The following is a 12,077-nucleotide window of genomic DNA, read 5'->3' as shown; positions in this document are numbered from 1 at the left end:
ACATCCATGAATAAGCCGAACGTTTGCAGCACATACATATATGACATAATCATCTCCCCCTCTGTACTGCTGTGACTCTCTCCGACTTCTCTTTATCTAGCCTCATGCTTCTGTTTGTCTCCGTCCCTCTCCGTTCATCAATCTCTCTGAATGAGCGCATTTCTGCAAGATCTTTCAGCATTCCTCATTTACTCATGGAGAAAGTTTTTAACCACCCACTTGAAAGACACACCTCCAGCGTTCTTTAGTAAGGTCACACATTTGCCACAGCAATAATATGCTACACAATGAACAATGAAGAATTTATAAAATTCAATTTCTGCACAAAGTGCAACATATGCAGCTTTTGGATTATTTTGTCTTCTTATTCTCATTCTATTCTTTTTACATTCCATTCCATTACATGGACACACTTATCCCCCATCAACCACACATTAATATCTACAGTCTCCACGGGTTGCTAAACTTTACCTGCAAAAATGTAAAACTACACTTGCATATGAACTAGAATAAAAGATTGATGTTTGATATAGAACTCAGAAACTGCTCCACCTGCTGGCTGATGTTGTTTCTGCTCAGATCCAGCTCAACAGATATGGACTGACAACTAAGAAGTGAAGCCAAGTATTGAGAGCTGCTGTCAGTGAGACCACAGTTGGATAATCTAAAATGAAAACAAATGAATAAAAGTTACCACAACATTATAGCATTTTTATTTCTAAATCTGTGTTCTGTTTGCGCACATAAAATGTAAAAAAAAAAAAAATTGTAAATGATTTTTTTAATCTTACTTCAAAGTCTTCATTGCACAAGTGCCTTCCTGTAGTCCAAGGCAGAGCAACCGAACACCTTTATCTTCTAGGTTGTTGTTGCTTAGGTTCAACTCCTTCAGGTTTAAGTTTTGGCTTAGACCTGTAGCTGCTAAACCACACATATCTGGAGTGAGGTCACAAAAGTCCAGACTGTAGGGATAAAGGAATTAAAACAATTATAATCTGTAAAAGTGTAATAATTTTATTTTACATGTTTGGTGCATGTTTGGTCTCATTTCTTCAACATTCACTACTGAATTGTACTTTCACTAATAATACTGACCACAACTTTTGGAGACCACAGTTTTCTCCAAGAACCGTAAAAAGCTGCATTATTCCAGTGCACGCTGGGAAATTTTTGCTCAAATCAAGCTCTTTCAGGCCAGAGGGGTTTGATCTCAAAGCTGAAGCCAGAAATGAGAAACCCTTATCCGTCAGTCTGCAACATGACAGCCTGGAGAATAAAAGTTTTAGTTATAATTCTAGGATAATCAATGAACATCATATTTGAAACCTTTTATGTACAAATTGTTATATGATTAATATATATTATCTGTTTTACACAAAGATGGCTCTCAAACACTCCAATCAAGTGCTGTGAAAATGTAATAAATGAAGCATAACCTTAATTTCTCAAGTTTACAGGATGGATCCTTCAGTGAGTTCATGAGCAGCTTCATCCCAGAATCCTGCACTTCATTGTCAGAAAGATCTAGAGCTCTGAGACAAGAGTTCTCCAGACCGAGCCCACAACTTTTATATGTAAAATTACATCTCTCTAATCTGATAAAAAAGAGAGAAATTGTTTCCAATTCATTTCAATACATCAAAGTGATCTAAAGATACAGCCTCACTTCCTATTTGGCTTCCTCACTTGTGAGTTTGTTGATGTGGTTTGGCATATCAAAAACCTTTGATCACTCAGTGACTATGTGATGCATTTTTTGGGATGATTAGCATTGTGTAATATTGTAATATTGAGTTGGCCATAATTTGAAACCACTGGTATCACTGAACCTGGCATGGCCCAAGGAATCAGTTTTTTTGGGGGGTTGTTAAATTATTGAAAAGAAGCAGAAGTGTAGTTTTAAGTTGCTGTTTGCAATATGGCAGTGGTTCTCAATCAAGGTCTTGGAGTACCCCCAACACATTTTGTATGTCTCCCTAATCAAACATACCTGGTTCAACTCATCAGCTTGTTAGTTGGGACTTCAAGACCTGAAATCAGGGGTGTCTAAACTCGGTCCTGGAGAAACATTGTTCTGATGAGTTTAGCTCCAACCCTAATTAAACACACCTGAACCAACTAATTATGGTCTATCTAGGCATACTAGAACAGGGGTCTCCAAACTTGGTCCTGAAGGGCCAGTGTCCTGCAGAGTTTACCTCCAACTTATCTCAACACACCTGCCTGGAAGTTTCTAGCATGCCTAGTAAGACCTTGATTACCTGGTTCAGGTGAGCTTAATTGGGGTTGGAGCTAAGCTCTGCAAGACAGGGCTGAGTCTGAAGACCCCTGTACCAGAAGCTTCCAGGCAGGTGTTTTGGAGCTGGTTGGAACCAAACTCTCTGTGGGTTCCAAACGGGATATATCACCCTCCGAAGGGCACTTCAAAGTAAAAAACAGTCATGGCCGCCATATTGAAGGGTTGTTCCAAACCGAAGTGCTCGAAAGGTACAACTGATGGACACTCGGCTCCCAGGACTCTGTGCTGATTCTTTGCATGATGATAGCACCTGTGTATGGGCACAAGATGATGATGCAGAAGGGCACTTCAAGAAACAGCTGTCTGGTCCCCTAAACCATTCAACCCTTCAAAGCTCTCACTCTGGAGGGTAAACTCTTTGAAGGGATTAAGGCATAGGGATGAACCCTTTTGAATGGAACACAGGGTCTGTAGGATAGCGGCCCTCTGGGACTGAGTTTGGACACCCCTGTTCTAGTATGCGTAATTAGACCATGATTAGTTGGTTCAGATGTATGCAATTGGGGTTGGAGCTGTGTCAGATGAGAGAAACATGCAAAATGTGCACTTTTGGGGGTAACTCCAGGACCAGGTTTGGGAACCACTGCATTACAGGGTTAAAGACTATGAGTGGACCAATTTTATTATTATTATAATTTTTTATTTTTTTTCATTTGACTCTGCTCCTAGACAGAAAGGTAATATACATTACTTTAACAAATACAATAGATGCCTGCACACCTTCAATCCTTGGTCCCTAAGTAGTACAAGACTAATAAAAGAGAGATTTTCTACAGATAAGATCATTGCACACCTACCTCAACTCTTGAAGGTTACAGTTTGGGTTTGCAAGTAATTCAGAAAACATCCCAACTCCTAAATCCCAAAGTTTATTATCACTTAAGTCCAGTTTCTTAAGTTGGCACGGTTTTGAACTCAGTGCAGATGTGAGGAAAGCACAGGCCTCCTTTGTGATCCCACAGCCTGAAAGCCTGCAGGTAAAAAATAATATATGTTGAATGATGTAATGTCAGCAATATAGTCATCAACTTTTTCGGCTAGTTCTGTTTTAGAAATTTGGGAAGTCAAAAAGTCCATTTAATGCACAACCGACTGGTCACTGGGGAATGGTTTGGAAAAGGAAAAAAGAAAGGAAAGGACATGACGTGTGACCAAGTATGGTGTTCCATATTCGGAATTTGTGCTCTGCATTTCACCCATCCAAGTGTACACACACAGTAGTGAGTAGAGAACAAACAAACACTGTGGACACACACCCAGAGCAATGGGCAACCAATTCTGTGGTGCCCAGGCAGCAGTTGGGGGTTCGGTGCCTTGCTCAAGGGTCTCACTTCAGTTGTGGTATTGAGGGTAGAGAGAGCGCTGCTTATTCACTCGAACCCGCAAACTTTGGGTTACAAGTTTGTCTCTCTAACCATTAGGCCACAACTGCCCCCAAATGGATGAAAAGATCAATTTTGCCACATTTTCCAAACCATCCAAAGAGAAGTTGTGCAACTTCAAGGAAGGATTACTGAGAGAAGGATTTTGGCCAATGGATGTTGACCCCTGAACTAAGCTAACCCCTGCTAACCACCATATCACCAAACATTCACCAAAAAGTCCCAGAAAAAACACATAAAGACCTAAGAGTCTCCAGCCCGCAGTCAGGCACCAAACCCAAAATCCGAGTTGCAGCATCATTTCCAATGTTATTGTTGCTCAGGTCCAACTCCTTAAGATGTGATGGGTTTGACTTAAGAGCAGCAACAAGGGCTAAACAGCTCTCTCTTCTGAGTCCACAAAACTCCAGTCTAGAAGAAAACAATTGAGAGGGATTTTAACACTGTGGAGGGATTTTATTACTGTGTTTAAGATAAAAGCAGAAATGTACTTTAGCGTCTGTAGTTTGCAATGTAGACTCCTCAGCCCAGAGCAGAGACTTTTCAGCCCACTGTCTTCAAGTTCATTGAAACTGAGGTCCAGTTCTCTCAAGACATTGGGATTGGAGTCGAGAACAGACGCCAAAGCTGAACAGCTCTTCTTTGTCAGATTACATGAGGACAATCTAAAAATTATGAAACAGACCTCTTACCATATCTTCAGAACTTTATCTTTATTTGGAAACTAAATGCAAGTTTGACGGCACTTACATGGCAGTCCGACTGGCTTTGATAACGGGATGAAGCTTGAAAAGACACTCATCTGATTTGAAGAATTTTCTCAAATCAAAAACCTCCAGTCCCTCGTCACTGGTGAGCAGCACAAAGACCAGAGCCGACCACAGCGCATTTGAAAGTACCTCCTTTGAAAGTCTTCCAGAGTGAAGGTACGTTTGAATTTCCTTGACAAGAGAGTGGTCATTCAGTTCATTGAGGCAGTGGAATAGATTGATGGACCTCTCAGGGCTAAGACCTGTCCCAAGCTTTTCTTTTATGTACGTGACTGTGTTCTCATTGCTGGTTGTGATGTGTCCTATTTGTATTGAAAGGTGGCGAAACAAGGTCTCACTGCGCTCCTGTGAAAGGCCAAGGAGGAAGCGGAGGAAAAGGTCGAAGTGCCCATTATTTGACTTTAAAGCCTGATTTACAGCACTCTTGTGTAAGTCAAACAGAGATGAATCCATGCAGAGCTCCCCAAAGTCTGTGTCTTGGAATGGTATCTTCAGTTCATCGCTATTGGACTTTTGAGTTGTAAACCAGTGAAGGTGAACAAACAAAGCTGCAAGATACTCTTGGAAACTCAGATGCACAAAACAAAAGACCTTTCTTTGGTACAGACCAAACTCCTCCCTGAAGATCTGGGTGCAAAGTCCTGAATATAGTGACGCATCCTTGACATCAATTCCACACTCTATCAGGTCTTCTTCATAGAAGATCACAAAACCTTTCCTCAGTTGCTGGAAGGCCAGTTTTCCAAGTGACAGGATGTTGCTTCTACTCAAGTTTGGATCCGAGTGATGCAGTTCCTTGTACTTGTCTTTCATCTGTAATGTCTGGAAGATCAGGAAGTGTGTGTACATTTCAGTTAGAGACTTGGGCATCTGACAACTCTCTTTGTCACTCAACATCCTCTCTAGAACAGTGGCTGAAATCCAGCAGAAGACTGGGATGTGGCACATGATGTAAAGGCTCCTTGATGATTTCATGTGTGAGATGATTCTGTTGGCCAGATTCTGATCATTTATTCTCTTCCTGAAATACTCATCCTTCTGAGGGTCATTGAATCCTCGTACCTCTGTGATCTGGTCAACACACTCAGGAGGGATCTGAATGGCTGCTGCTGGTCGAGAGGTGATCCAGAGGAGAGCGGATGGAAGCAGATTGCCCTTGATGAGATTGGTCAGCAGCACATCCACAGAGGCCTGTTCTGTTATATCAGAGCACCTTTTGTTGTTCCTAAAATCAAGAGGCAATCGACACTCATCCAAGCCATCGAAGATGAATATGACTTTGTAGTTCTCAAAGTTTGAAACTTTGAATCCCTCAGTTTCTCTGAAGAACAAATAAACAAGTTGCTCCAGTGAGTACTGCTCTTTGACAATCAAATTCAGCTCTCGAAAAAGCAATGGAAACACGAAATGAACATCTTGGTTGGCTTTTCCTTCAGCCCAGTCCAGAACAAACTTCTGCACAGAGACTGTTTTTCCAATGCCAGCAACTCCTTTAGTCAGCACAGTTCTGATGGGTTTGTTTTGTCCAGGTAAGGCTTTGAAGATGTCATTGCATTTGATTGGTGTTTCCTGTGTCTCTGGTGTCCAGGATGCAGTCTCAATCTGTCTCACCTCATGCTCGTTATTGACTTCTCCAATCCCTCCTTCTGTGATGTAGAGCTCTGTGAAGATCTTGTTGAGTAGGGTTGGATTTCCTTGCTTAGCAATACCTTCAAATATACACTGGCTCCTGTTCTTCAAACTGGATTTAAGCTTTTGCTGACAAGCACCAATTTGATGAACTAAATAAAACAAAAAAAGAAAGAATTTGATACTCCTCTTTGTCTGTACATAATGTGAACTATGTTCTACCCATCTACGCATACTAACATTGAAGCAGTTTGTCAAAGAGGCTTTGCTCCTTCATACACTTCAAAATATGTAATGTGATTTTGACTGTTGCTTCTTTGGCTTCAAAAGCACATTTGTCTTCTTCATCTGGTGGACTCTCTGTACACTCTGGGAGAAGAGGGTTCAAAACAGTGTTGATGTTTTGCAGTTCCTTCTTTACAAACATGATCACATTGCGCTGAAGTTGCTAAGATGGGAAACAAAAGATATATTTTATTGAATATTTTACTCTTCTTTTGAATGTAAATTATGTAAAACAAAAATTAGCGCACCCGCAAAATAGCAGCAGAGGCCATTTGTGTCCTTGGGGTTGATTGGTGGTGCAATTCTGTGGGCTGCTCTCTGCATTCAGAGCAAAGTATTAAACTTAAAAATTGATGACAAAATATGATTTATGAAAAATCATGAGTGTTTTTAACAATCAGGCAATGAACAATGAAACAAACAAACAAACAAGTCCTGACATACTGTTGTTGGATAGGAGAATCATCCATATGGAGATTAGTTGGTGGCTCCATTGACCAGTTACTCCGAACAGACACATGGGTGTGAGCAGAAGAACCAAGCCAATCTTCCGGCAGACTTTGACAGAACAGAACATACAGTAGTTTAATTGCTGAACTGCCTAATTCATAAATAGAGAGAACAATGTCATCATACTGTATAAACAAGTGTATGGGAAAACAAATATATGTGCAGCTCAACTGGTAGAGCATGTCACAAATAACAAATGCATGGGTTTAATAGGTTAGTTCATCTATAAATGAACATTCAGTCATTAATTATGAACAGTAAGACCTGTTCATATTCGTAACACAAATAAAGATATTTTTGATGAAACCCCGAGGGCTTTCTGACCCTCCATAGACAGCAACGCAACTACCATGTTCAAGGCCCAGAAAGGTACACTCTTAAAAATACAATTAAACAAAACCTTTTTTTTTGTTTTGTTTAAATGGTTCCATAAAAAACCTTTAACATCTGAAGAACCTTGCGGTTTCACAAAAGGTTCTTTGTGGCGAAAGAAGATCTTATGGGTTTGGAACAACATGAGGGTGAGTAATTACTGACAGAATTATAGAAATCATAGTAATAATTGCATAATCAAGGCTCCTAACTAAAACGGATGGAAAAAAATGGAAAGAAAAGAAAAAGGAATTTGCAACAACAATACAAGCTTAAATTTGCCCATAAAACTTTACAATATACTGTAACAATGTATGGTAAAGTATGGTAATACTGAATTACCATATATATATTTTTTGTCTAGACATATACAAAACTAAACTTGAGAAGAAATGTTTTAATTGTTGGTGTATGATAAGAAACTTGTGCCACCATAGTTTCACTGAATAAATGTGTATTACCTTTGATCTTCCTTCTGGAATTTAACTGGAGGATCCATTGATGCATCACTCTTCATAGAAACATTGCTGAACACTGGAGAGGTAGCTCTCTTCTGCTGATGAACCTCAACACTACAAAAGCATTCAGTGAATCAAGTCAGCATCAAAAAGTAAACACAGAACGTCTTTTGAATGGTTGTTTTATTCAAACTAATACAGTATAAAGTAATCAAAATAACTAACAGGATTACAGACATGCTGAGATTTATATCCATTAATAAACAATAAAAACAAACATACCTTTCAAGTTCGGTAGAAGAGCAGCTGCCACTGTCTTTGTCCTTATGGCCAGATGTGACATTATCTACGGTTTCACTAGACTCACTCATGGTAATGTTTTTCCAGACACGTTAAATGATCCTAAAGTCTACATTTACACAACAAACCCAAAGTGATTTCTGTCAGTTGACCATCATTTCCATACATCCTATTTTATGCAAATACAGGTATTTTATTTTATTTTTTTAACACCACTCTTCAAACTGAGGGAACCCATTATACCACTTACTTTCAGATGTGGATAAGGGTTTGAAAAAATAAAAATAAATCAAACAAACAATTATATGTAGCATATGAAGTAATAATAAATAAGAAGAGAAACAATGTCAAAGACAAAGAACGACTTTACATGTTCAATTATCATACTGAAAACCGAGAGAAAATTGATTGTTTGTTCTTCCCTTACATTTAAACACTGGGTGCCGCCATATGAGCTGCGTTTCACAAGACAGTTTTGAAGGATTTAACATGCATCTTCCTTGTCATGTTATCTTCTCTCAGAAGTCTTGCTTGGTCCTCATTCGCCTGGGCCGGTCATTCAGCAACTTCTGAAACATTTCATGCTATATTTGAATATAAAAGCCTTTATCTTTAACAGAAACAAACACACACAGAGTACCGACAACTTTATGATAAATGAATTTCCAAAACTTAAATGACTCCACTCCGTCGTTCTTACTGTTTTTAAGGCGGAAAATGTTAAAAGTAAAACAAACTACGTGCAGAAGTGTATTTACCTTCCTCAGAGATGAGTTTCGGTTTCTGTTTTCTCTTACTTAATAGGCGGAGCCAGGTACGTTGTTAGGCGACTCGATTCATACAGATTAAGATTACAGTTTAGAAACAGTAATATGTATGCATTTTTATATGTGCAAACTTGCATTTTTTTGCTTAATTGTTGTGTCTTCCCAGGTGACGAATATTAATTTATAAAACATTTCCTAAGGGGTTTGCAATAAACTTTTAGAATTAATTGCAATAAAAAATATCTTTGAAAACTTCGTATTTGTAATGGATTTTTAATCTGTAAATTAAAATAAAACAACAAAACTCTCCTTGTAGGACACAAGAGTGCTTCTTCCCCCAGGGGGCGCTTGAAGGCTCGTGGATTCGAATCCTCCATTGAACTGCGAATGAAAACTCTCTCTGAAACGATTTAGAAACGAGTTAACGCTGTGCGAGTGTTTCTAATGCCGCGTCTATGGGGGACGGTAAATTTGACATTGAGTTGACTGCCGGTATCAGTCTCTCTCAATTTTTTTTTCTTTTGATTAAAAGTCGTGAAAACACTATGGTGTAGTTTTTCTTTTGCTATTTGAGCAAATGTGAATGCAAAAATATATATTTGTGTTACTCTCCCATTCACTTTTTTTTTTATTTTTTTTTTTTTTATTTTTTATTAATGCTGTAGGGAACGTACAAAACAAAAATCCAATGCCAGGGGTGAGTACAATTGAGAATACAAATACAGGTTACAAAATCTGGAAAATATTATGAGAATGACACAATGAGACAGTTTTAAGAGCTTTGGAATTGCTGGATGTAAGAAGAGTGTCTAGGTAGGGTTTAATGTCCTTACAGAAAACAGGAAAGTAGGGCTTAGCACCTTGACACTTACATTTGTGTAAAAAAAAAAAAAAAAAAAAAAAATTAGCAAGAAAAATAAATAAGTTTGTCAAATAATATTGGTCCTTGTCTTCTTTAGAAAAGCTATGACAACCAAATAAAACATCTTTATATAACAAAACAAAACTTTGTGAAGAAAAAGGATGTACAAAAATGCAAAAATCCTTCCAAAATAAGTTAGTATATGTACATTCCCAAAAGAGATGAGACATAGATTCATCTTCAGCTCCACAAAATCAGCATAAATAATCAATATCTGGAAACATTTTTTTATATATATAAAGCTTAATGGGGTAAAAAAGATGAAGTAATTTATAAGAAACATCCTTTACCTTATTAGTTATTAAATACTTAGATGACAGAGTCCACACTTTTTTCCATGGAATGTTTTCGTATAGGCCATTCCAGTGGGACACAATATATGGAAGAGAAGTCATCTCATCTTGAAACAGTTGTCCTATTCATTTGTTCCGACCGGAAGAGGTAGATAAAAAGCAAATTTTCCCAGTCACTGTATCAAAAGGATGAATCATTGACGAAGAAAACTGGAGTCTTGCAGAATCCTTAAGAAGAGTTATGGCCCCAGTAGGAATGGCGTCCATTACAAGGCAAACTCTCGAGGAGTTACAGGAATATCATATTTATTCAAAAACTCTGAATAAGAATACAAGTAACCATCAGAATTTAACAACTGAGAAACTAAAATAATATTATTATTGACCCAATTAGGGAAAAATAAAGATTTATTTTTATAAAGAATGTCACCATTATTCCAAATAAAATAACTGTGAGGACTAAAGTTATGTTTATAAATCAGATGCCACGCCAACAGTACTTGTTTACGAAAATTTGACAATTTCAGGGGCAATTTCGTGATACTGTAATTACAAAACAATAAGAAACCTTAGAAACCTCCCACCTTAGAGAAAACAATATTAGGGAGAATATTCCAAAATGAATCAGGGTCTGCTAAATACTGCTTTAACCAATTTATCTTAAAAGTATTATTTAAAGAGGCAAAATCTAAAAAAATTAAGCTACTCTCCCATTCACTGCTCTCGGATTTTACCCAACTATGACGACTTCCGCCGGAAATGTGAGTAGGGTCCATACAGTTTCTCAAATGTAAACAAAAAACAGACCAAGTTAACTACAGATCTTCTTAATCGAAAAGAACACAGATGAGTCACGGCTTGTGTCTGAACAGAATGGGTCTTTATTCAGGAAATGAAAGAAAAAGATTGTAATCAACACCCCATTTAAATACAAAACAAATCAAAATAAGGAACAACATGATATTCAGTTTGCATATCAAAGAGCCATTCAGTAATAATTACAGTCTGAACACTTCATAAACCACTTGTGTGAATCTATACACAAACTTGATTTAGAAACTAGAACATTAACAATATTACAAAGATTTTAGCTTTAAAAATAATTCAAATTGAAATAATATTTTAGCAGTTAGCATCATAAAATTATATATTCATATCTTTCCACATAAAAATACAAAATAATATTAATGACATATAATATGAAAAATTATCCCAAATACTTTGCTACTATTAGAGTAAAATAAAAAACAAAACGAGGAACGAAAAAAAAAAAAAAAAAACAACAAAACGAACCGACAAACAAAAAAGAAATAGAAATATGCATGAAAAAGTTTCTCCTTTTGTTAGCAAAACACTATCCAAAATAACTACAATCATTTACATCAGTACAAAGATATCTGGATTTAAAAATAGTTGCAATGAAAAAAAGGGGTTTCATCTTTTCTGACAGTAAAAAATGACACTGTGAATCAGAAATTTGCAAAATATGCAATGAAAAAAATAAATCTGCATTAAAAAGGTATACACTGCAATTCTCACTTTTTTATACAAACATTAGAAACAGTATTGCACGTCACAACACAGATTCGAGGTTAGTAAGCCTTTCAAAATGTGTTATATTCAAGTTTCTGAGTATCAGTGAGGGGAGGGCTGATACCCCTCCATCTAACCAGGGAGAGTCTCAAGTGTTTTCCATGAACATAGTAGAACCCTCAATGCTTCCTTCCTTCAAATTAAATACACGACCAACTTAAATAGTAATCAAATCGATGTGTGCTAAGCAATAATACATAAATAGATTCATATACACACACGCACGCACGCACACAACCGCACGGATGATTCAAGAAACGGCCTTTTTTTTTTTTTTTTTTCTTCCAGCGTGTGAACGTAACCATAAATACGTGGGCAAATCAAGTGAGAGAGGAAATAGAAAAATACAATTTAAATCAAATAGTTATCTGTCTACAAAAATAGTCAAATAAATATGATTTTTCAAAACGACGACAACGAAAAACCCACACATACACGTACGAAGCAACAGTGTTGAACACGGACTACTCGTCACCGACAGAGAGAAAGACGGGCGG

The 12,077-nt window shown here is 37.5% G+C and overlaps 2 protein-coding genes across 4 annotated transcripts in view; one reads left to right on the top strand and one right to left on the bottom strand.

The window, feature by feature from the left end:
• Window positions 1-12,077, top strand: part of snai1b (snail family zinc finger 1b) — a 478,512-nt gene that overhangs the window by 360,117 nt on the left and 106,318 nt on the right. The window lies entirely within an intron of this gene.
• Window positions 49-8,791, bottom strand: LOC127154628 (NACHT, LRR and PYD domains-containing protein 12). Of its 3 annotated transcripts, none has more exons than XM_051096290.1 (15): window positions 8,764-8,791; window positions 8,433-8,574; window positions 7,988-8,114; window positions 7,709-7,819; window positions 6,810-6,923; window positions 6,614-6,683; window positions 6,321-6,528; window positions 4,432-6,232; window positions 4,173-4,346; window positions 3,925-4,092; window positions 3,097-3,270; window positions 1,437-1,595; window positions 1,096-1,266; window positions 792-962; window positions 49-664 (listed from the first exon to the last, which is right to left on the bottom strand). In XM_051096290.1, exons 3-15 carry the CDS (start codon window positions 8,074-8,076, stop codon window positions 505-507), a joined length of 3,570 nt encoding a protein of 1,189 aa, XP_050952247.1. In that variant the 5' UTR covers window positions 8,077-8,114; window positions 8,433-8,574; window positions 8,764-8,791; the 3' UTR covers window positions 49-504. The 3 variants fall into 3 exon arrangements, with proteins under 3 accessions (XP_050952247.1, XP_050952248.1, XP_050952246.1); XM_051096291.1 differs by lacking the exon at window positions 8,764-8,791 and having other exon boundaries at window positions 49-280; window positions 553-664; window positions 8,433-8,734; XM_051096289.1 differs by lacking the exon at window positions 8,764-8,791 and having other exon boundaries at window positions 8,433-8,734.

This window comes from Labeo rohita, chromosome 23, assembly GCF_022985175.1.
Source record: "Labeo rohita strain BAU-BD-2019 chromosome 23, IGBB_LRoh.1.0, whole genome shotgun sequence".
Classification (NCBI taxonomy): Eukaryota; Metazoa; Chordata; class Actinopteri; order Cypriniformes; family Cyprinidae; genus Labeo; species Labeo rohita.
The sequence above is the reverse complement of the archived record's forward strand: the minus strand, read 5'-3'. Positions and strand labels throughout refer to the sequence as shown.